Source organism: Plasmodium gallinaceum (assembly GCF_900005855.1).
Source record: "Plasmodium gallinaceum strain 8A genome assembly, contig: PGAL8A_v1_76, whole genome shotgun sequence".
Lineage (NCBI taxonomy): Eukaryota > Apicomplexa > Aconoidasida > Haemosporida > Plasmodiidae > Plasmodium > Plasmodium gallinaceum.
Window position 1 is genome coordinate 313,470 of NW_021628238.1, and position 26,726 is coordinate 340,195.

Sequence of the window (26,726 nt, forward strand, 5' to 3'; positions counted from 1 at the left end):
TAAAACAAAAAAAAAAAAAAAAAAAAAGAAAATATAAATAATTTATATTTACTTTTTATAAAGATCTATTTTTTTGAATGATTTTTGATATAGAAGGTAAAAGATCTTTAGTATGAGAAATATTTAAGTATTTTTTTAATGTACACATAATTGTATAAGCAGCTAAATATTCATCTAATTCTTCTATATTTATTCTATAATAATAATAAAAAAAAAAAAAAATAATAATTTATATGTATATATATATATATATTTTTTTTTTTGTTATAAAGGAGATATTTACTTATTCTTTATTTTTTCATTTATTCCTTTTGTTGATACTAATTCCTTTATTTTATTTTCAATCTATTAAAAAATTATGCATAAATGTAAATTTCAATAGATAATAATAAAATAAAAAAAAAAAGAGAGAGATTATTAAAAATAAAAATATATTTATGTAATATTCTAACCTCTTGAAAATTATCTGTTTTACTTAAATTTAAACAAGTTGTTATAGATCTAATAAAATAAGACTGTGTTTTAAGCTAAAGAAAAAAAAAAAAAAAAAAAAAAAAAAAAAAAAAAAAAAAAGTTAATAAATCCTAAATCAATAAATAGAGCGTAGAAATATTTATTTTACAAATTATTATAATCACTTTAAAGAAGGATATATTAAATACTAAAAAATATATAAGAATTAATAAAAATAGGAGTTACCTTAGAATTCATAGAATTCATATGTGATATAATATTGTTTATTTTATCTATATTATAAATGCTCATATATGTTTTAATTATTTTACTAATAATTTCTTTTGAATGTTTATTAATAATATACTCAGCTTTCTCATAAGAGTCCTGAGAAAAAAGAAAAAAACAATTAATATGATGAAATTTTTTATTATTTTATTATTATTTCTTATTTAAATCTTGATATTTTAAAATTCATATTTATTAGGTGCATATATTCGTAAAAATAATATTTTATATTCAGATAATTTACATTGGAGTATTTGGATATTTCAGAATTTTTTTCATAAAGATTTTTCATAATATCTAAACATTTCTCATCTATTTGATTTTTTTTAACATCTTTTAAATCAGATTGAAATATTAATAAAACATTTTTTCTGAAAATGTAATATTTTTTCCCATTTATATAATATGTTTTCCACTTTTTTATTACATCTATGCATTCATTAAATTTTACTGATTTCAGTGAAACTAATGAAGCCACATTATAATAAAAAGAAGTAAATAAAGGAAATTGTTCATATACAATAAAAGATAAAAATTTTACAAATTGAATTATGACAAATATATTATCAGTTTTTAAATCATTACATATGTTTATGAATATTTTAATCAATTCTACTTTTTCATAGTTCATTAAGTTTTTATATAAATAATGATTATCTTCATTATTTATAAAATTACTCTTAGAATTATTAAGAACTTGTTCTGATTTTTTTTGAAAAAGATCAAAATCATTTTTATAATTATTATATGTATCAGTCATATTAAAATTTTCTATATACAATTTTACAAAATCATTTAGATAACGATGTTGTGATACTTCATCAACACCGTTTATTATATTATTATTTACACTATTAATAATATTGAATAAATTATTATCATTTACTAAATAATTTTCATTCTTTGTCACATCTCTATTTGTTGTCGTTAAATCATGATTCGAAGAAATGTTATTTATTTTCTCTATTTCCTTTTGAAAAAAAAGACGGTTGAATTTATTAAAATCATCAAAATTATTCTTATTTGAAGTATAACTTAAATTTACATTATTAGAATTTTTTGGGTAATTTTTGTTCTCATTATAATTTAAACATGAATAGTTATTTTCTACATCATCCTTATTTTTGTTACAATATTGGTTATATGCATAATCACTTTTTATATTATCCACTTTTTCTTTAAATATATTTTGATAAACTTGAACTATTTTTTCTGATGTATCTAACTGATTCTTTATATTCTGAATTTCTTGATTTTGTTCTAGTTGTTCAATTTTCTTACTATATAATTTTTTTTGGTTTTCAAAATCTCTTTTAATTTCATTCATCTCATTAACTAAATTTTCATATTTTATTTTATAATTAGAATCATTTAAAATTTCATTTACTTTTAACCCTTTATTTTTTTCTATGCAACTGTTATTTACGTTTTTTTCAATTTTATTTTTTTTTAATTTTTTTTCTTCATTTAACAATTTATCATCAACAGCAATTTCCTTTTTTTTTTTTTTTTTTTCATTTTCTGCTTCTATTTCTTTTTTACTATTTAACGAAGTTTCATTTTTAATTTCCTTTTCATTCTTATTTAATTGTGTTAATACATTTAATTTTCTATTGGATATAATCTTTTCTTTTTCTTCGTTTTTTATTATATCTTTTAAATTTCTAATTTCTTTGTTTAATGAATTTATTTGTATTTCATAATATTTAGAAATGTCAAAGCATTGCTTATCTATTAAATTCATATATTTTTTATTTAAAACTTTTTTAATAACTTTATTAGCATCATTTTTGCAGTTATCTATTTCTTCTAATACAACTTGGTATTGTTTTTTTAATTTTTCAATTTCGTTTTCTTTATTTATTATTTTGTTATTTAAGTTGGTAATTTTATTTTTATATATATTTATGTCTTTTTCATAACTTGTGATTTTTTTTGTTTGTTCTGTTATTTTTTTACTTAAATTCGCTCTTTCTTTAATTTCTTTTTTTTTTAAATTTTCATTTTTCTGCTCTATTTCTACTTTTAATTTTTCATTTTCTTTAGTTAAGTTTTCTATTTTTTTTTCATATTCGTTAATATTATTAATTTCACTTAATAGATTATTCATTTTATTATTTTTTTTATTATTTTCATTTAATAAATAATATATTACATCTATACAACTATATAATACATTTTTACATTTAATTTTCTTTTTTTTTAAATCATTTTCATTAATTTCAATAATCTTATTAACTTTACTCATTTTTAAATTGTCATTTAGTTTTCCTATTTCTAGAAAATCTTCTTCATTAAATTCATCTATATCAGTTCTTTTATTTATTATAGATACATAATTTTTTTTTTTATTTACATTTTGTGATAAATTAATATTATCAAAATTTTCTGTATTATTAATATTCTTAATTATATTTTCTTTAATAATATTAATTAAATCATTTTCTTGTCGATATTCATACTTGGAACCCATATTTTTCTGAGAAAAAATTACTTCTGATTTTATTTCTTCTTCTGAATTTATTTTATTTTCATTTATACTTTTCTTCTCATTTTTATAATAATTATTACAATTTTTTATATCAATATCATTTATATTATTATTTTGATTATACTCCATTTCGTTTTTATCACTTATATTCATTTCATTGTTTGATATACTTATATTTATTTTTTTTAAAATATCATTTTGTTTATCATTTAATATTTTTTCTACAACACTATTTATACTGTTTTTTATCTGGTCTCGTATAAATTTACTGAAATCTTCATTATTAACTTTAGAAAAATTATCAATTGATGTTCCAGTATTTTGTTCGTTTGGATATTGAGAATCAAAAATAATACTTTTAATATCATTCATATTCATATTAATATTATTAAAGTTATTTTTTAAATAATCAAAACAACTTTTCTTTAAATTAGATGCATTATTTTTATCTATATCTAAATTAATATTATTCGCTTTAATCATATCAGCACTTTTTGATTCACCTATATCATTATCTTCTTTATAACCAAAATCGGCAGTTTCACTTAATTTATTTGTTATATTTTTATTTGTTGTACGAAAAATTCTTTTTTCATCTATTGAAGAATTATTATAATCATTCGTTTTTATTTCACATATAGTTTTGTTTATATTTCCTAATTCAGGTGAATTTTTATTATTTAGTGAAATATTGTAATAAACTGAATTATTCTCATCATATACGTTCTTATTATTTTGATTAACGTAATTTATATCTATGTTATTATTCTCACTTATATTATTTTTACTACTTGCTTCATATTTATATGAATCTTTTTTTTTTAAATTTAAATCATGATATAAATCGCTATTGAAATTTTTTATTATATTATTATACTTTACATACTCACTTGTTATATTCTTATTAGAACAATTCTTATATATATTATTTATTTCATTTGTGTTTTTTTTATCAATCGTCTTATTTGACTTTATTTTATAGGAATCTTCCTCTTTTTTATTTAAAATATTTTCCTTTTCACAATCATTATGATAACTATTTTCATTTATTTCACTTATATTAATTTTTATATTATTTTGTGTTTCCAATTTAATTAAATCATTATTCTCACTTTTGTTTAAAATGTTCTCGTAGTTTTTATAATTATTTGAATATACCTTTTCTTTATAATTTTTTGAATTGTTGTATATATTATAATTAATTTCATTAATATTACTACTGTTATTATCTTCGTAAAAATATTTATTATTCATATTTGCATATTTCTTATTAGTTGTTACAACATTTTCATCATCTTCATATTTTTTGTTATTTATATTATTCTCATTATTATAACTTTTATAGTCACAATTATGATTACTATTTACATTATCGCTGTTATTTAATATTTTTTTATTATCAATGTTATCATAATTTTCTTCATTAAAATTATCCACAAAACTGTTTTCTTTACTTATTTTATATTTTTTTAAATTATTAGGTATTGTACTGCTTTTTGTATTTAATTCTGAATCTAAATTTTTGCATAATGTAATATTAGTTTTATTATTAGTAGTAGTATTCTCTTTTATCTCTTTTTCAATATTTGAACTAACTAAAATTGTATTTTTAATATTTTCATCATTTTTTTGAGAATTTTCAGTAATTGAATATAATTTACTTCTATAATTTTCAATAACCTTATCATATTTTTCTTCATTAGAATTAATATTTGCTACATTACTTGAATTCGAATTATCTTTATATTGTTCTTCTTCTATATTATATGGATTCTCAAATGAGAAAGATTTTATTTCGTTTTTATAATTTGACATACTCGCATTACTTTCATTATTATATTTTAATTCCTTAAAGAAATTCATTTTAAATGTTTTTGTGTTCATTATGTTAAATTGACCATTAATAAAATTTTTATCTGTAAAACTGACATCATTATTAAAGAATCTTTTATTACTGTCACTTTGCTTTATATTATCATTTTTTTTATTTTTTTCTTCAAGCATATTTTTATACTCTTCTTCTGTTTTTATAAAATTGTATTTTTTTGAATTAAAAAGTTTATTATAAATATTATTTTCACTACATTTGTTATTACTTGTGATGGATGCAATATCATTATCGTTAGTACTCTTCTCATTATCTTTAAAAGTTTCCTCTATTTCTGTATTGTCTCTTTTTTTTAATTTTTTTTGTTTTGAAGTTTCATTATCATACATATTTGAATCCTTTAAATAATAGTTAATATAATAATTTTTTGCTTCTTTATTGTTATTAATTTCTTCTTTTTCATGAGAATTGTCTTTTAATTTATTTTCTGCATTCTCAGTATCATTTGCATATTTATTTTTAGCTTCACCAGCTAAATAGTAAGTTATGAATGGAGTGTTTGTAATATCTTCTTCTTTTAAATTTAAAGGAGTTTCTAATTCGCTCATATGCATCTTCCCTGCTGTTTCAAATTTTAAATATTCAAAATAACTTTTTGAAAAACTTTTAGATGGTGTTTTGTTCATATCAATTTCATTTATATCTATTTTGTTTAAATTTGTAAAAATTTCATCTTTGCTATTATCATTACTTTTTATTTTATTTAATATGGATTCCGTACTAGGAGTTTTAAAAATTTTTAACTCATTATCAAAAATAATATTTTCTGTTTTTTTTTTTTCTTCAATTTCATTTTCAATATAATCATTTACTATATTATTGTTATATTTATGTATATTTTCAAATGATTTTTTATATAACGATGTTTTATATTTATTTTGAAGTTCTGTGTTTTTGGAACTTGTTAATTCGTTTTTAAATTTATTATATGATATATTATCTACAACATTTTCACTTGTATCTTTTACAGTATTATATTTATTATGTGAATGATTATCATATATATTATTTTTATTATTAATATCAGAACAGTTATTATTTGAATAGTTATTTATGTTATTAGTAACATAACGACTATCTACATAATTAACATTAACTGGGTAACTATTTTTATCATAAACATTTAAATCATTACTTGCTTCGTGTTTATCTTTATAAATACTATGTTTATTTGAATATATATCACTTTTATTATCAATAAATATATCATTATTATTATTATCCTTTTTTTCTTCATTTTCTATTTTGCTCAAACTATCATCAAGACTTAAAAAAGTATCACTTTTAAATTCATTAGCTTCTTTAATTTGTTTAGCTCTTCTTCTTTTTAAAATATCATCAATTTTTGTACTTGTTCTACTATTTATATAATGTAAAGAACATTTATCTTTATTATAAAAAAAATCATCATCACTCATTTTTCTTATTTCTTATTTTACACAATTTCATATTTTTACGTATTAATATATTCATTAAAGAATTCTTAATTACCTTATTAGTATTTATTCTATTTTCTTCTTATATTATTAATAATTATTACGTTTAAACATTTATTTAAATTAAAAATTGTTTAACAGTTTAATTTTTTCTTTTTTAAATATTTCATATAATCATACAAATATTTAGTATAATTATTTTTTTTTTTTTTTTATTTTTTTTTTTTTTTTTTTTTTTTTTTTTTTTTTTTTTTTTTTTTTTTTTTATTCCCCTCTTATGTGTTTCTCCTTTACAAATACAAAGATTTTTTATATAATTTTTTAAAAATACATAAAACATGAAACTATGTGTAATTTAATTATATTATTCTAATTTTTTTAAAAAAAAAATACATTATCAACAATGCTATTATTTGAAATAATTTTTGCATTTGTTAGACTCTTAATAATAATTTTTTTTTTTTCTTTAAAATAAAAGAAAAAATAATACTCTAACAATTTTTTGTATATAATAATAATAAAATATATATATATATATATAAATATTTATAATAGAAAATATTTAAATTATTTTGCAAGTTACAAAATATTATTTGGTAAAATGTATACATTTTACACAAACTAATTATTCTCAAATATAAATATTTTTCTCATAACTTTTTCAAAATAATTAATACTAATACCTTATCTAAATTATATATATTATTAACATCATAATTGAAAGAATACAAAAGATTAAAAAATATTTTTATTTTGATAAAATTTAAAAAAAATAGAGAATACAAAAAAATATTATATAAGTGTTAAATATTTAAACTTATAATTAAATAGTAAAAAAAAATTTCCAAATTATTTAAACTTAAAGTATTTATAAATTATTACAAAAAATTTTTTATAATTAAATATTTCACTTTAATAAAAATATTTGCAATTGCCTTAAAATATTAACTTTTATTTAATTAAAAATGCGTTATTATATGAATTCAAAAAAAAAAAATTTTATCAACCTTAAAAGATTGAAAATAATTTTTTTTTAAATTATTAAATCCTTGTATGATATGTAGAATAAATAAAAAATACAATTGAATTTAAAAAATTAATTAATCTATAGAATGCATATTTGTTTTTACTAAATATTTTCTTAAATTTTTTGAATAAAAATTATAAAAAAATAATATTTAAAAAATTTTTAGACAACTTTAATTTTTCAAATAATTTTTGTAATATATTTGGATTATTTATTTTGTTTTTTAATTGAGGCTATTTTTAGTATACATATATGTTTTATCTTTCTTTTTATTTTTAAATACAAAATATAAATTAAAAATAGTTGATACTTTATATATAAAATTTTCGTATTTTTAAAAGTATTAAAGTTTTAAAAATTTTATATTTAATAATGTTTAAAAGTTTATAAAATAGTTTTCATTTTACAGAAAAAGGCCAAATATGTTTTTAAGATAAATTAAAAAAAATTGTTACATTTTTAAGAAACATAAAATAGGAAAAAAAAAGAAAAAAATAAATAAATAAAATTAAATAAAATAAAACTAAATAAAATTCATAACTTTATGTTATTCAAAATTTGCCAAAATAAGAAAAAAGATTAGAACTTTTTTCTGGTTTTTAAGAAAAAATAATATATTAATAAGTATGTGCAAACTTGTTGATATAAAAGACATATATATTATTTATATTTTTTACATATTCAAAAAAAAAAAGTAAAAATATTGAAAAAAAACATGAAATATTAAAAATGTTAAAAAAAAAATAAAATATAAATTAATTATCTTTTTTTTTATCAATAAATTGTATTAATATAGGTCTAGATAAATTTTCTTCATAATTTTCTAAATGCTCAGAAAGTATAGGTTTTTGCATAATATTAATGTATCCCAGATTAGCTAAATGCAAAGTAATATAAAATAAAGTAGAAATTTCACTTTTCGACTTTCTATTTTTTGTAATTACATCAAAAAAGACATAATTAATTTTTTTAGATAAATTTTTATAAACCTCTAATAACTCTTTTGTTATTAAATCAAAATCTTGGTTTAAGTTTACGTTGATTTCTAAATTATTATCGTCTATTATAGAACTTATAGAACTGCCATTCTCTTTATTAAAAATGTTAGAAAAATCATAATTTGAAGAAAGTGATAAGTCTAATGGAGATGAATTAAATTCAGAATTTATTTTTTCATTAACAAAATTTAGATTGTTTAAATCGTCACTTTTATCTATACTACTCTCTCTATTTATTACTAAACTTTTTGACATTTGACTTTCTAAATTTATTTTAGAATCTACATCATCCTTAAAATTCAAATCATTCAAATTTAAATCTATTTGTTCATTTTGGGATAGCAAAGGATCTATACTAAATCTATTCTTATAATCATTTGCATTCATATTCTGTGTTTCAAATTGTATATCATTAAATTCTTCTCTTACTTCCTCAAAATTCATGTCACTTTTCATTGTTCCATCATTTTCCTGAAATGATAAAAAGTTATTAGATAAGGTATCGTTCTCATTATGAACCATATGCTCATCAATATTATCTAAACATTTCTTTATATTAAAGTGTTCCAATACATTTTTATTTTCGTATAATACTAATTTATTGTGTAATAGATAACTTAAGTGATTTTCAAATAATGTTTTTTTTTTATTATAATCCAAAGATTCATATCCGAAATTTATTTCTAATTTATATACTGGTTTTATTTTATCAGTTGTTTGTATAGAAAAATATTGAAACTCTGGAAATTCCTTCTGAATTTTTTCATTTATTTCATTATTTATAGTATCAATTAAAAAGTATTTATAATCTACTCTTTCATCTTTCATCATTCCTTTTATTATTGAGTCTTTTAAAATATAATTTTTGTCAATTATATGTTTTTCTAATTTTCTTTTTTTCATTATTTGATTTTCATTACCTCTCAAAACTATCTGTTCATTTTTATTATCATATTCATTTAATAATATTTGATTATTTTTATCATTATTATTGTTTATAGAATTCAAAAAATTTTTAGAATTTTCTTCGTCTTGGATTATTAATTTATTCATATCATTTTCATCATTATTTTTGTCATTTTCATTATTATCTGTATTGTTTTTATTTTTTTTGTCATCCTCACTTTCATCTAAGCCAAGTAATGAATTTAGTTTCTTAATAAAAGCATAATCATCTTTTTGATCAAAATAATCAAAATTTTGATAAGTTTCAAAATTTAAAAAATTTGAATAACCATTTTTTTTTGAGATATTCTTTTTTTTTTGAGGGCTAAAAATACTACCTGCAATATTACTTGATGCATCTACGTCACCATAATTATTAATTCCATGTGAAAAATGAAAATTGTTTCTAGTCTCTAAATTATTCAATGAATTCATGCTTATAAATGGATTTAAATTATAAAGATCATTTCTATTATTTATTGTATTATTCATATTATTAATACCTCCTATGAAATTATTAATGGGAATATGATGAAAATTATGAAAATCTTTTGGTGTATTCGTACCATTAAAATTGACATTCATATTTTGATTATTATTAATTATATTTTCGTACCCATTTGAATTTTCCTGATTGCTCATAATATTGAATGGGTATTCTTTATCATTTTTATAATCTGGAGAATTCAAATTATTCATATTTGCGTATTCATTTATATAATTATTATTAGTTACATTCGCATTATCATTAGAATAATTGTTTTCTAAATTATTATAAATGTTAATAGGTGATAACATATCACTTTTATGAAGGGAATTTAATTCTAAATTATTGTTATATTCACTCATGCTCTTTTCATTAAAAGAATTTTCTAGATTAGAAAACATATTTTTTGGTATCATATTATTCAATAAAGAATTCTGTGCATTCAAATTATCCATAGGATTAAAAGATTCAGATAGTTGTCTATTTAAATTAAACCTTTCAAAATTATTCATAGGAATACTATTTCTTGAAATATAAGATCCATCCAATGGTTTTTCCATATCATGATCATTAAAACTAAGGTAATTTAACCCTGATATATCCATAAGCATTTGATTATTCATTTCATTTTCATTAAAAAAATCATTATAAGTATTTTGCTGAGTTCCACTTATGCTTATTTCATCTGCGTTTAAAGAAAAACGTGATTTTCTTTTAGCAAAATCATTAATTACTGAAGGTAATAATTCATTCATGCCTATAGATCCCCTTTTTATATTAAGAGAAGTTCTATTTAATCTTTTTTTATTCTTATTTTGTTCATCATCATCTTTGCTGCCTTTCTTTCTTTTAGAATCCTTATTACTTATGAATTCGCTTACATTTTCATCTTTATTTTTGTAAAGGGAAATTATTTTCCTTTTTAAAAAATCATAATCTTGACTTACAAAATAAACTTTTTTTTTATATATATTGCATACTCCAATAAGTAAAAATGAAAACGTTTTTAGTGTCAAACTATTATTTTCTACACCTCTTAATATTTCATCACAAATTTTGCTTAAATCACAACAAACCATAATATTTTTTTTTATTTTATTCTTATCAAAATATGCATTCCATGCATAACTCAATACATTATTTTTAAATGAATTTCCATAAATAATAATTTGATTATTATGATTATTATAATTATTTTCTAAATTTGTTTCTTCTCTTTCAATTATACTCCTACTTCTTTTAATTCTTGTTTTTAATGCTTCTGGTTTCTTTAACACTTCCATATTTTCATACAAGTATTCGATTTAAAAGCTTTAATAATGCAAATTTTTGTATTTCTCACTCAGTTCAATACATGAAGATAAATATTTAAAAATTAGATATTTTAAAAATTAATTCAGTATATTCAAAACTTTTAAAAAAATAAAATAAAATAAAATAAAAAAAAATTGTATGCTTATATATATAATGTGAAAACAAAAAAAAAAAAAAACATATAACAAATGAAGTTAAAAAAATCCTAAGTAATGCCAATTAAAAAAAAATTTTTCAATTTTAAAAATATTTATATAAAAAAGATAAAAAATAAATTTCTAGAACAAATATAACAAATATATTCTTATTCTAATTTTTTATTTCATTAAATATTTTTTTAGGTGCATATGAAATATTAAATGTAAAATAACGCATTAAAAAGAAATACGCATTTATTATTTAATTATTTCTCTATATATCAAACTAATAAGGTTAAAAATTTATATTCTATTAATTTTTTTTTTTTTTTTTCATTTTATTCATGTGTTAATATAGATATATTATTCTTTACAATTACTGATCTTGTATTTTTATATGTCATTTGCTATATTAAAAGTATAAAGCATCCTTCGAAATTTTTAATATCAAAAGTTTTTTTTTCAGAAATTAGGAAATAATATAAAAAATGTATCTCTTTTGTAATGTAATAATGCTATTATTTCCATTCATATTATTAGCATTTATTGTTATATTATTCTTAAAAAAAAATGTGTGCGGAATGAAAAAACAAAACAAAAAATATTAAAAAAACAAATATGCCAGAAGAATATTTTATATAAGTAAAAGAAAAAAAAAAATAATAAATTCAAAAATATGTTTTATTTAAAATTTTAAAATCTATTCTTTATTATTTTTTTATAAAATATAATGTATATATATTATAAAAAAAAATATGATTCTCTCTTTTGAAACTTTTATGTATCTTCTTTGCATAATTATTTTTATAAAATTTTCTAAAAAACATATGCACCATTTCACATTTTTTTTCTTTAAGACACTTATCTTTCATGTAATAAAAGAATATAAATATGTATTTTTAATATATCTTAAAAACGGGAACAAAAAAAAGTACATAAATATTAAAAATTTTCTAAAAAATAAATGTAAAAAGCATTAAAAAAAAAAAATATAAAATAATGTCTGCATTGTTCATAATTTCTCTTTAATTTTTATTTTTTTTAAATTTTTATTTTTTTTTTTTTTTTTTTTTTTTTTTTTTTTTTTTTTGGTAAAGCTAAGATGGTTAGCATATAAATATTTCATGTACTACGTTAGAAAATACAGTTGCATATTTCTTTTTTCCACAACATTGTTCTTCAAATTAAAAATATTGTTATAAATATTATTGTCACAATAAATCCTGTAGTGAAACAATAATTTAATAATTCTATTATTCTTTATGGCTTTATTAAGGGATATTTTATATATACGCTTGCATTTTATAAAAAAAATATATAGGGCAAAAAAATCGTGTTTATTGATAAATATTATTTATATTATTTTTAAAATTTGCTAAAATATCTTATTAAGAATACATAATCTACAAATGATAAAAATGTTCTTTTTTCTTTAAGCTTATGATAATAATAAAAATAATCCTATACTTTTATAAAATAATTTTTTTTTTTATCTTTATTCAAAATGTTTTAAAATAATGAAAAAATAACTTCACAAATCCTTTTTATTTTTTTTTGGAATTATATATATATATACATAAATGAACGTTTAATATTGGATATGCATTTCTTTTTCTCATTAATGTAATTTTATTTTATATTAAAATAATTTTTTCTTTTAATGTATTATGTTAATTTTTTTTTCTTTTTTTTTAAATATATTTATTTTTTAATTGTTTCTATCTTGTATGGCATTTGTTGATTTTTATTTTTGAATATTATTAATTATTATTTCTTTTTTTTATTATATATTTTTTTGAAAAAAATTCTCTTAAAATTTGAAATTATCAAAATCTTAAGTATATGTTTAGCTAAAAAAAAGTTCCAAAAGTATGCGAAGAAAAAATAACATTTAAGAAATGAAAGAAATAACATATTTTAAATTATTTAAGAAATAAAATTAAATATCTAATTTAATTGGAAAAAAAAACTAAACAACATTGTTAAGTAATAAAGCAAAATATAATTTTCATTTAAATTAAAAGAACTGTGTTGTCATAATTGTAACATTTATATGCTTTTTTCTAAATATACTAAAATATTAAATAGTAATACATATATGTAAATAAATAAATAGGTGAAAAGATGTTAAAAAAAACGTAAAAAATTAGTAGTATTTTTTGATTGAAATAACTTTCAATATCTTTATTCAAATTATTTATTTTCAGATAACTAATAAAAGAAAAAAATTAATTAATAAACATTTTAGTCCTAATAATGTTTTTATTGCATATATGATATATGGAAATGATATTAATGAATAGCTTAGTTTTAATTTTCATTTGTGTACATAATTTAGTTTACTGTCTTAATCGTAACATTAGGAAAAATGCATATATTCTATATTCACCAAAATCTGCAAATGTAATATATTAAAAATAATAAATAAATATATAAAATTAGAAGGAAATCATATAATTAACTCAATTTTTTTTTTTTTTTTTTTTTTTTTTTTGTATATTTATAGTCCATTAAACCAACTTCCAGAAGATGGAGTAAGCCCCTGAATAATAACGTACTGATAAAAAAAAAAAATAAAAAATAAATGGAATTCTGAAAATCTCAAATTAAAAAAAATAAATATATAATAACAAAAAATAAAAAATATATTTTTATTTTATATACATATATTTTAAAATATATTTATATATATATATTTATAAATAAGTGTATGTTTCTCCATTTTATTTAAATAATTATCTTATTTTATTGTCAATTTTTTTTAATGAATAAAAAAATGTAATAATTTACAATAAAATGAAATCCTTTTTATGCAATTCTGTTAATTTATGATATATATTTAAGTGTATTTTGAATTTCTTTCGTTTTAAATGAAATATTTTATTGATATTTAAACAAAAAATTAGAATTCACATAATATAAATGAAGGGGAAAAATCCACTGAAGATTTTTACAATAAAAATATTGATAATCATTATAACTTAAAAAATTTCTCTAAAGATGTAAATAATAATATATATATAGAAACAAATAGAAGAGAAAGAAGAATAAAAAGAAATAAGTATTTACTGTCTCTATACAATAATACTAATATAAAAACATCTAATTTCATTTATCCTTTGTTTATTCATGAAGAGGTATTTAAAATAGTTAATGATATTATATATACATATATATATATCTATATGTATATTATATTTTTTATTTCATTAGGAAGTAGAAAAAAAGAAAACAAAGTTAGATGGAATCTATACCTATAACTATGAAGGAATAATTAAAGAAATAGAAGAATGTCTAAAACTAAATATTCATCATTTTATGTTTTTCCCAGTTGTAAATGAGGAAAAAAAATCAGTATATTGTGAAGAATGTTACAACGAAAATAGTTACTTTTGTAAAACAATAAGTAAAATAAAAGAAAAATATTTAGATGATATAGTAATTTATGTTGATGTTGCTCTAGACCCATATAATATTTATGGTCATGATGGAATATATGATGAAAAAAAAAGAGAAATTATAAATGATATTAGTGTTCATACCCTTGTAAAACAAGTAATATAATTAATTAAATGAATTTTTTCCCCTTTTTTTTTAATGATATTTACCAATTGTTTGTATTATGTAGTTTTTCAAATTATGTGATTATATAGATGTATATATATTTCCTTTATATATATATATATAATTTTTTTTGTTCTCATAGTCTTTATGTTTAGCTAAGAGTGGCGCTGATGTTGTTTGTCCAAGTGATTCAATGGATAATAGAATTGAGAAAATTAGAAAAAATTTAGACTTTTATGATTTTAGACATATTTTAATTTTATCATATACTTGCAAATATTCCTCATGTCTCTATAAGCCATTTAGATCTATATTAAATTCTAATATATCAAAAAATTTTGTTAAAAATAAGCAGTCATATCAACACGATTTCAATAGTTATATAGATCTTAATAATGTAGAAAAACGTAATATATATATATGTATATATATATTTATTTATTTATTTATTTATTTAATTCTAATTTAGAGTTAATTTTTCCATGATATTCTATATAAATGTGTGTATATACTTCATAATTTATATAAGAGAGTATTATTTAGTTATGCATATATATTTATAAATATACTTTTTTCTTCCTTTTTTTTCAGATATTAAGGAGGGTGCTGATATAATAATGGTAAAACCATCTATGTTTTATTTAGATATAATTGAAAAAATAAGAAATAGAATAAGAGATAATGTAAATGTTCCAATAGCTGTTTACAACGTTTCTGGAGAATATATGATGATTAAAAATTATGTGAAATATTTGAATGAAAATATAAATTATGAAAATGAAATTCTAACAGAATTATTTAAAAGTTATTTAAGGGCTGGGGCAAATATAATTATTACCTATTTTTCTAAGCAATATGGAATATATATGAAAAATTTATATGAAAAGAATATAAAAATAGAAGATAATTTTAATAATAATTTTAATATTGAGTTAACACTTTAATAAAAGTATTCACAAATAAATAATGAATGAAACTAAAAATAGTTCTAGTTTAATAATGGATGTAAATTAATAAAATTTTATATAATAGCAATATTATTATAGATAAATTATGTGTATAAACAAATGATGACAACAAATTTACAAGAAAATTATAGATTATATATATTAAAAAGAAAATATAAGATAAAATAAAGATTTATATATATTTATTATGCTTTTTTTCAAGCTTAATTTTTTTTTTTTTTTTTTTTTTTATATAATGATATTTTTATTTTGTTTTTTTTTTTTTTCTTTTTTCATCTATATTTATATAGAAAATATTGAAAATTTTTTTAAATATACCAAAAAAATTATATATATCACAAGTATATATGTATATGCTTCTACAAAATAAAATTATCCTATTAAAAGAAAAAATAAAAATCCAATATTTCCTGTTTAAATGAAATATTTTTGTCTTTTAACAAATTTTATAGATGAATGAATTACATGAAGATGAAGATCTAATAAAATTTAAATTATCGAACAGCTTAAATAGTATAATATACAAAAAAAGGAAAAATGTAAATAAAAAGAAATTTATCCTAAATAATGAAAATCATGTAATATTGCCTTCACATAAAATATCTGATGAATATAAGAAATGCATTAATCCTATTGATTATAATTATGAAGAACTTCATGTATATATGGAAGTAAACACAGGAAGTGTGAACGAAAAGAAAAATCAACAAGGAATCAGTCATTTATGTGAACATGTTTCATATATGGGATCACAGTAATTTGAAAAAAACAAAAAAAAAATATTCATTTTATACTTATTTAAAAAAAAATAACATATTTTTCTTAGATTATTATTCATTAAGTAATTTATCTTAATATTATTGTTTCATATATATATATATATATATATATATATGTATAATATTTCGTATTATAATTACTATTATATTTATATAATTTTAATTTTTTTTATAGAAATAGAAAAAATATTATTGATAAAAATATTAGAACAAATGCCTATACTGATTTTCATCATATTGTTTTTTATATAAGCGTAAGTCTAAATAATGATATTTATAAGGAAAATTCCTTTGCCAATTTTAATCATGATAATTTTATAAAAAACATAAGAGAAGAAGAAATTGAAAATTATGATATTTATAGTGTCGATGAATTTAACTATAAGCACTCTATTTTATCTCAATGTATTGATACTATGGTAGAAGTTTTAAAAGGAGAAACCCAGTTTAATAAAGAAAGGATAAAAAAAGAAAAAAAGGCTATTTTTTCTGAATATAGTATAATTAATACTGTAGAGTATAAAATGAATTCAGATATTATTAAAACATTACATAAAGAAAATAGGTATGTATAAATATAAACTAATATTATAACATGATTAAAAACATTTTATTTTTACTTATATTTTATTATTCTTTATAGACTTAGTCATAGGTTACCAATAGGGAAATTAGAATTATTAAAAAGATATGAAGAAAAGGATTTAAAAGAATATTTTGATTTATTTTTCAGATCAGAAAATGTAAATTTATATGTATATGGAGATGTAAATGTTGATATTACACAAAAATTAATAAAAAAAAAATTTGAAAGTATAAAAAATAAAATTTTATCTTTTGAAGATATAAAATATTTAAATATATTAAATAATAACACTCTAAGATCAAAAAATAAGAACTTTCCAGCGGTTGTACATAATTTTAATAATAACATTGAAAAAAATTATATGAAGAAGGATTTTCATGAGGCAAATAATACCTCTGTTAATACCTGTAATGATAATATTATAAATGAACATAATTCTAATATAAGCGAATATTTTACGGATGATGACTTTGTTGATAACAGATACATAGATGATAATATTATTGACGTTGAAAAGCTGAAAGAGATAAAAAAAAATGAAAATGAAATTATGAGTGAATTAAAATTTAGATCTTATTTAAAGAATAAATATGCCGTGAATATAGAAGAAGAAAAACTATTAAATAAAACCGAATTAAAAAATATTATTACAGATTTTGAAATTATTAAATATTCTTTAAGTAATGTTAATATAAATATTTTATTGAAAGAAGAAATTAAAAGTATAAGAACTTTTGAAGATTTTAAAATATCTGTAATAAAAGAAATAATTTTTTATTGTTTGTCTTTTCGTTTTAATATACATAGAAATGATCTATTTAATAGCATAGATATTAATGAATATACAAATATAAATGAAGGAGCAACAATAAGAACTATAGAAATAAAAACAACAACAAAGTCATTTGAAAAAACTATAAATGTGTTTTATAGTTTTATAAAAAGCTTACTATTATATGGTTTTAGTAGAGATGAGATACTAAATTATAAACTGAATGAAATTGATTATGACGAAGAAGAAGAAAATAAACAACATATATCAAAAAATATGAAATTAACACACCCAGAAAAATGTGATGATGAATATATTTTAGATACAAAAATAAATGAAACTTATACTGACGAGATTCAGAAAATAATAGATTATAACTCTTGTAATCATGTATATATGAATGAAAAAAGAGAAAAAAAATTGAAAAAAGAAATTTTTGATCAACTAAAAATAGAAGAAATAAACACATTTGCTAAATATTATTTTCAATATTTGTTTAATATATTCAACAAAAATACAAATTTTAAGCCCCATTGTGTTGTTGTTCATGTTCCTCATAACAATATCAATGAATTTAATAAAAATAAAATTAAAAAATTATTTTTTGACAATATTTACTCAAAAGAAGTAGTACCAAATTTTTCAATAAATATTCAAAAAAAACTATTGTCTTCTGAATATATATTTGAAAACATTACTCAAAATATACATCTTGCAAAATATATAGAACCAAACTCAAATAGTAATATAGATATATTTCATTACATTATAAAGAAGATTAATCAAATAAAAAAAGATAATGTTCCTATATACAATCCATACAGTTTAAGTACTACCCCTAATTTTAACTTATTTAAAAATTTCTATGATATCAATGTTGAAGACAAAAATAACAATGAAATAGACAAAAGAGAAAAAGAAAAAAATGTTAATGAATTTATGAAAATAGAAAATAATCAAGATAATAAGTATAATGAAGATTTAGGAGAATTAAAAAATGAATTAAATAATAATACATTACCAAGTATTAATGACAAAATTTTAAATGATAAAATAGATTTTCCAAGTTTAAAAAGTCATATATTATCAAAAAAAAATCAAAAAGATGTAGAAAATTATGAATTAACAAATGGTATAAAAGTGAATTTATATAAAACCAAGATAGATAAAAAAAATATATATTTAAGATTAATAATCCCTTATAATAAAATTTTGCAAAAGAAAAAGCAAAATGTTTTTGTTTTATTATTTTCTATTATATGTTTATTTGAAGGTGGTGAAATAGAAAATGTTTGTAGAGAAAATGTAGAAGTACATTGTAGTAATAAAAATATCAATATTTATATTGATGTAAATGACGAATATTTTTTCATTGACATATATACTTATAATAAAAATGAAAATATTAATTCAGCTTTTTCCATAATAAATAATATTTTATTACAAACAAAAATAGAAAATTCTTCTTTACAGAGAGTTATTGATAAACTAAAAAAGGATTTTTTTGAATATAAAAATAATCTTCAAGTAATAATAAAATATACAACAAAATAATATATATATATACTGTTATATTATTGTATAAATAGCTATTATTTATATATATTTATATATATATATGTATTTCTTTTTTTATATAAACTTACCATATTTTTATTTTAATTTAACATTACTATATATATTTGTTTACTTTCTTATTTTTAATTTTTGTCTTATTATTTTTTTTTTTTTTTTTTTTTTTTTTTTTTGTAGTCTTTTTTGATAGGCCAAACAATTTCCTATTTATCTGATGGTTATATTGGTTATCAGAATTTTGATTTAGATACTGTAGAAAATATAAGTTTAGAAGTTGTTCAAAAAGAATTATTGAACTTATTTAGTGATTTATCATTATTTGAAATAACTATTGTTGGAAACATTTCTGATTTTATACATTATTATATTTTACATTTTCTGGGGACAATAAAAAAAAAAAGAGAGAAAAAAAATGATAACATAAATGATAATGACCATAAAGAAGTAAATTCATCGAAAAATATCAAAATAAAAGATTATATAATGAATAAAAATATATTATCAAATCATAGAGATAAAGAAAATGAGCTATTAAATGAGTATAATTTATTATGCCCTATTAAAAATTTTGATAAAAAATCAAAGGAAATAACTTATGTTTATTTAAATGAAAAAGAAGAACATGGTGTATTTTTATTAGCAGGAAAAAGTGCAAATAGCTATGGATTTTTAAGTAATGGTATTCATATATCTTTTTATCTATTATATTTTTTAAAAGAGCTAGTACTACGATCAAATAAATCAGAAAATAAAGAAAATATTTTTGATAGAGAATTAGAAAAAATAAAAAGTCATATAAATTCAAACGAATATAAAGAAGAAAATCTCAAAGATTTAATAAAAAAAAAAAAAAAACTATATACAAATCCATTATTTTTTAGTATAGTATCATATATTATTCAGTATGTATTAAATAGCAAACTTTTTCATTACTTGAGAGAAAAAAAGGAACTAACATATGATTCATCTTTTGAATTTTTAAATTATGAAAAATATTTCACGGGATTTTTTACATTAATAGTTCAAACTAATCCAAAAGATCTAGAACTAATAAAAAAAGAAGTATTATTTTGTTTTGAAGATTTTACAAAAAACTATTACAATTACTCCGATTATTTAATTGAAAATGCAAAATTGTCTTATTTAAATAAAAAAAATAAAGATTTAAAATATTTTATTGATAAAATAAGTGGGATGCAATTAACACACTTTCCTTTAAAATATAAAAACAAATATATATTGAAAGATAACTTAATATTAAATAAAATTGAAAAAGTAGATATTCTCTTGGTTTTATTTGTTTTATTTAACCAAACTAATAATTATCATATTTCTTATGGTATTTCAGCTCCAGAAGATATATGGAAAAATAATTATAAAAATATAAATAATCTTTAATAATTCATTGTTTACTCAAATATATAGAAATAGTAAAATCTTAACCAAAATTTGTTTATATATAAAATAATTTTTAACTTTCAAAAAAGAATAATTAAAAAAAAAAAAATGATAAAATTTATTTTTATATTTTTAAATATCTTGCTTTAAAATTAATTCTATGTATTATTATTTTTAGATATTTTTTTTTTTTTTTTTAAACCTTTGTTAATTTTATTTTATATTTTTTTAAAAATATATATATTTTTTATTTTATATATTCACATATTTTTCCTTTTATTTATTATTTTTTATTGTATTTTTTTTTATCTTTTTTTTTTTTTTTTTTTTTTTTTTTTTGTTGTTGTTGCAATGAAATTTTTCATGTTAATGATTTTATTATGTTTAAATACTTATTAAATATATTCTACTATGGAATAACACAGTGTCAAAATATCTTTAAAGTTTTTTGTACTAAATAATATATTATAATCTACATTTTCATTAATACAAAACTCTGCCGATGATTTATCTATATTTATAACTTCTCTTGCTATTTTTTGATAGCTTTTTTCTATGTCTTCATTGAGATTCCATTTTAATGGAGAATAATAACGAGGTGCTTCTAAGTTTTTAATAATCCAATTAAAGAGCTACAAAAGAAAAAAACAAAAAAAAAAAAAATTTAAGTAAAAATACAAAATAACAAAAAAAAATTTGAATAAATAAAAAATATGTTGATTAAATTTTTTTTTTTTTTTTTTTTACCTTTTGAGAAACATCTAGAAAAAACATATTTTCATTAGTTATTTTATTCTTCAATAATTTATTATTTTTAATATTGTTTATAAAAACTTTTATGTTATTGTCATACATACCTAAATTATATATTTGAAAGATGAAAATGGAAATTTCTCTCAATGTTTGACCAAATATTATTAGGACCTTTTTGTATAAAGTACTTTTAATTAAAGATTTATTTACATTTTGTTCATGGACATAAAATATATATGGATATAAAATTGAATTAATAAATAAATCTAAGCACAAAGTTAAAGTGTGTATACTAAACTTTTTTTCATTTATTGTGTTTTTATTTATTCCGTCAATTTCGTCATGTATTAAGTAAAATATAAATCGTATACTTCCATTTAAGTCTTTATGAGCTATATTCGTTAAATCATTTATTAGCTTTTCTATATAAACATACATATATTCTTTTATTTTTTTTAATATTACCAATTCATCTTTTTCTTTTTCATATATATTTTCATTATTTTTTTTTTGAAGTTTATCTCTTGACCATTTATCATCTGCTAATATATCCTCCCCTTCATATATATTGCATTTTTTTGATAAAATTTTATTTCCACTTTCTATATTATCAATCTCTTTTTCTTTATTTTCATTCATTTTTTGTTCATTATTTAATTCATTTTCTAATTCCTCAATAAAATTATTTGCTTTCACTTTTAAATTTTCATTATTTTCTTTTTTTATATTTAATTTACATTTTTCTTTTTGACCTAAAAATGTTTTATATAATTCGGTACTATCATTTTTTACATTTTCAATATCTATTAAAAGTTGTTTTTCATTTTTTTCTATCTCTGAAAAACACATTTGTATATGTTTATCAATTATAAATGATAATTTAAAATTTTGAATACATAACAAAGTGGTTACATTGTCCATTAATTGAGTAACTTTCATTTTAGTATGATAATCAATATTTTTTTGTAATAATGTATATATTTCATGTTTAATTATATGTTTAACAAAATCTTCTAAGCTATTGTGATAATTTGATATATTTAAAAATGAGGAAACTAATTCTAATGTATTATAACTATATTTTGCCTTTAAAATGTGTATGATATTTATATATTTATAATTTAACAAATTTTTCCATAATTCATTATAAACATAAGAATTTTTTAAAATTGATTTTTCTAATAACTTTTCATTTTTGAAAATTCTAAAGAGAAAATTACAATTAGCTAATTTATCATTAGTTATCTCATCAATACAAGAGTAATTGTTTTTGATTTTTATAATTTCATCAATATTTTGTTTTTCTATTCCATATTTATTAAATAATTTATCATCATCAATAATTTTATCTTCATGAATATCTTTTATTATATCATCTTCATCTATATCGCAAATATATTTTTCTGTTAAAGAATCATTATTTTTATCATTCTTAATGATTAATTTAGAATATTTCACATTTTCATCTCCTTTTTCCTGATCATTTAATAAGCTACTTAATTTTATGTCTTCATGTATTCCTAAATGTTTATCTTTATTGTTAAATATATTAGTGAAATTATATATAGATTCTAATTTATTTTCATTAATTTTAAAGTTATTTTCTTTATCCTTTTTATCTTTTATTATTAAATCTATATTTTTATTATTACTTAAGTTTAATTTATAAAAATTGTCCTCATATATATATAAGTCAGAATTAATAAAAACTTTTTGAAATATCCATTGAGGAGTATATTTAACTAAATTTATTTCTTTTGTTTTTGATGTTAAAAAATGTGTAAGAAGTTCATGTTTTTTCTGATATAAAATGAAATCTGATAAATTCAAAGATAACTTTGTATGAAAAAAAAAAGCTTCTGTCCATTCAATAATTAATAATTCAGATAAAATGGATCTTTTTAATGCCATTAAAAAATCCACCTTTTTTTTTTTTACTGTTTTTAATTCATTTATAATATATTTATATAAAGTGTCAATCCTTTTTTGTAAAGAGGTATAATTTGAATAAATTTCAGATAACAATTTATGTTTTTTTTTTAATAAATTTAATATTCTACTTTTTCTATTTTCTAAATTTATTTCACTTAATGATCTTTTTCTATTTGACAAAATAAAAGCATCTTTTATGTTTGTTATTGGATGATTACGATAATTGTTACTAGAATGATTTCCTATTAATAAACAATTTGAACAAAGACTATAAAAACATTTCATACAAACATTTTCTACTAATTCATGAGGATGATAGGGACATTTGCCAAATTGATATGGAGATTCAGATATATGAATTCTTTTATGATTTTTTAAAATTTTATTTTTCTCATGATACTTCATATCACAAGTATCACACAAATGAGCTTTATCATTATAACAATAAAAAATCGCTCTAGCAGTATAACAGTATTCACATGATGGGATACTGACATCAATACGCAAACATTTGAATTCAAATTCAATTAAATATAAAGGTAATATTTGCTCAGAATTTTTTACTTTATAAATATAGCTGTAATATCCATTATTATTTATACATGTAGTATTACTGTAATTATTTATATTTATTCTTTTTTTATCTTGTGAATTATTAATTTCATAATATAAACTTTTCTCTATAGCAATTGAATCATAGTTATGAGGTATTTCTTCTTTTGTCATAAAATGAAAATTATTTTTATTTAATAAAAGAGTTTTATTGGGAACAACTTTAAATAAGAAAACTTGAAATATTCCATTAGTGTTTTTTTCAAATCCTAATGGATAATCTGCATTTCCAATTGTGTATTCAAAATTTTTTATTTGATCATAATTTTTTAAAAAGTATTCAATTATATTTCCATTTGTGTCTATTTCATTAGTATCTCGTAAGCTAATTAATATATTACTCTTCAAGCATTTTGCTACTTCTTCAAATTCTTTTTCATATTCAGATTTCACTAATCTATGCATATGTAAAACATTTACATTACTGCTAAAAAAAGATAACTTTAATATGTATTCATAATACATTATTAAGTTATAATCATTAATTTTACTTATCTCAAATATATTATTTATATGATTGTTATCCTTTTCATTTAATATCCTATTTTTTATTATTATCCTATTATATGCTTTTTTAAAATCTTCATTTTCCTTATCAATTTCTTCTGAATTACTCATTTTGTATATTTATGATTTATGAATTTATTAAAAAAAAAAAGAAAAAAAAAGTTTTTCTTTTTTACTATTTTAAAATTTTTCTTTTTCTGTAAGTCTTAATATTATTTTTCATATTTTTATGTACTTTTTTATTTTTTTTTTTTTTTATTCTTATGTATTTTTATCTTTATTAGTTCATATATATTTATTCTCTAAGTTAAACTAAATGTAAAAAAACTATTTTTCTGTTGTAATCAAATATAAATTTTTTAAATTAAAAAAAAAAAAAAAATAAATTAATACAATAAAAAAATACTAAAATGTGTAAAACATGAGGAAACTTTTTATTCAATATTTATTTCTTGAAAGAAATAAAAAAAAAAAAAAAAAAGAAAAATACATTAGAATAGAATAGAACAAAATAAAATCAGATAAAATAATTATATTCATATTTTTTTAATTTTATTCATTTATATTTTATTCTTTATATTATACTTAAAAATTCAAAAAAAATGAAAAAAAGAATTATAAAATTTTCTAGTTTTTTCGTATTCCTAAAATATTTTAGACAATTTTCATTAATTAATCTTTATTATTTTTTTTTTTATTCTTTTATTTTAAAAAATAATAATATTGTATTCATATTATTTTGTTTAAATAATAAAATTTGTTCTTATTTTCGCAAAAGAAATATTAAAGCAGAATTTAATTGAAAGTTAATTATATAATAATCTTAGATTTTTATTTTAGATAAAATTTTTAATTCCATTTACATAATAAAAAAAAAAAAAATAAAAAATAAAATACATGAGGATTTAGTAAATTTTATATGTTTTGCTATCAAAGGAACAAATATATTTTTAATAACTTAAAACAAGAATATTTTATTTGATTAAATTTTAAAAAAAAAAAAAAAAAAATCACATAATGTCAGATAATATTTTTATTTAAAAAGACAAAATTTTCAAATAATATAATCAAAATATATATAGGAGAATGTAATAAATTTAAAAAAAAAAAAAATGTTTACTTAGGACAACTAAAAATAGGAATATATATATATATATTTTTTTTTTTTAATATTTTTTTTTCCATTTATTTTTTTATATATTTTCTTATCTTCTAATTAATTTTTCTTTTGTATATGTGGAACAATATTACACATACAAAAAGAGCAACAAATAAAATAATTAATACGATTATTCTTACATACAAATGATGATATTACTTATTTAAAATATAAATATAGTTTTATATATTAATGATTTACTTTGTAGATTTATTATAAGTTCCATTGGTTAAAACCAAAAGAAAAATATTTTCAATTTTAATATCTGCAACTATTCTATAATTTTTGAAGTTTTAATATTTTATTTTATATTTTGTCCTATTTGATTTATATTTCAATTGTTAAAATAAATTTTCTTTTTTTTTTATTCTATATGACAAGTACATTTGAAGCTATATAGTTAATGCAATATTATTTAAAATATTTTTACATATTCTTATTATAATTTTATTATATTTTTCAAAAACATATTTATTAATATATTTTTATATTTTTTTATCTTTAATTATATTTACACATATAATGTATATTATTAAAGTATTAAAATAACAATTTTCACAATTTTATTTTATTTTATTTTATTTTATTTCATAATTTTATATTACACACAAATAAAAAAAAAAAAAAAAAAAAAAAAAAAAAAAAATTTTTTTTTTA

General features: G+C 17.4%; 4 protein-coding genes across 5 annotated transcripts; 1 reads left to right on the forward strand and 3 right to left on the reverse strand.

Annotated features, from left to right (window-relative positions):
* Window positions 1–55: 55 nt before the first annotated feature.
* On the reverse strand, window positions 56–6,538 carry PGAL8A_00199200 (conserved Plasmodium protein, unknown function; the record flags this gene model as incomplete). The annotated part of the gene is made up of 5 exons (XM_028670682.1): window positions 56–194; window positions 284–345; window positions 453–527; window positions 700–840; window positions 986–6,538. The coding sequence occupies 5 exons, from the start codon at window positions 6,536–6,538 to the stop codon at window positions 56–58; spliced, it is 5,970 nt and encodes a 1,989-aa protein (XP_028527410.1).
* A 1,800-nt stretch (window positions 6,539–8,338) lies between these two features.
* Window positions 8,339–11,296, reverse strand: PGAL8A_00199300 (conserved Plasmodium protein, unknown function; the record flags this gene model as incomplete). The annotated part of the gene is made up of 1 exon (XM_028670683.1): window positions 8,339–11,296. The coding sequence occupies one exon, from the start codon at window positions 11,294–11,296 to the stop codon at window positions 8,339–8,341; it is 2,958 nt and encodes a 985-aa protein (XP_028527411.1).
* Window positions 11,297–13,759: 2,463 nt separating this feature from the next.
* Window positions 13,760–21,106, forward strand: SPP (the record flags this gene model as incomplete). 2 transcript variants are annotated; one of them, XM_028670684.1, is made up of 6 exons in its annotated part: window positions 13,760–13,867; window positions 13,971–14,018; window positions 16,449–16,750; window positions 16,951–17,340; window positions 17,419–19,660; window positions 19,886–21,106. In XM_028670684.1, 6 exons carry the CDS (start codon window positions 13,760–13,762, stop codon window positions 21,104–21,106), a joined length of 4,311 nt encoding a protein of 1,436 aa, XP_028527412.1. The 2 variants fall into 2 exon arrangements, with proteins under 2 accessions (XP_028527412.1, XP_028527413.1); XM_028670685.1 differs by lacking the exons at window positions 16,449–16,750; window positions 16,951–17,340; window positions 17,419–19,660; window positions 19,886–21,106 and adding exons at window positions 14,371–14,601; window positions 14,678–15,019; window positions 15,171–15,435; window positions 15,620–15,972.
* Window positions 21,107–21,501: 395 nt separating this feature from the next.
* Window positions 21,502–25,021, reverse strand: PGAL8A_00199600 (conserved Plasmodium protein, unknown function; the record flags this gene model as incomplete). The annotated part of the gene is made up of 2 exons (XM_028670686.1): window positions 21,502–21,738; window positions 21,854–25,021. The coding sequence occupies 2 exons, from the start codon at window positions 25,019–25,021 to the stop codon at window positions 21,502–21,504; spliced, it is 3,405 nt and encodes a 1,134-aa protein (XP_028527414.1).
* Window positions 25,022–26,726: the final 1,705 nt, after the last annotated feature.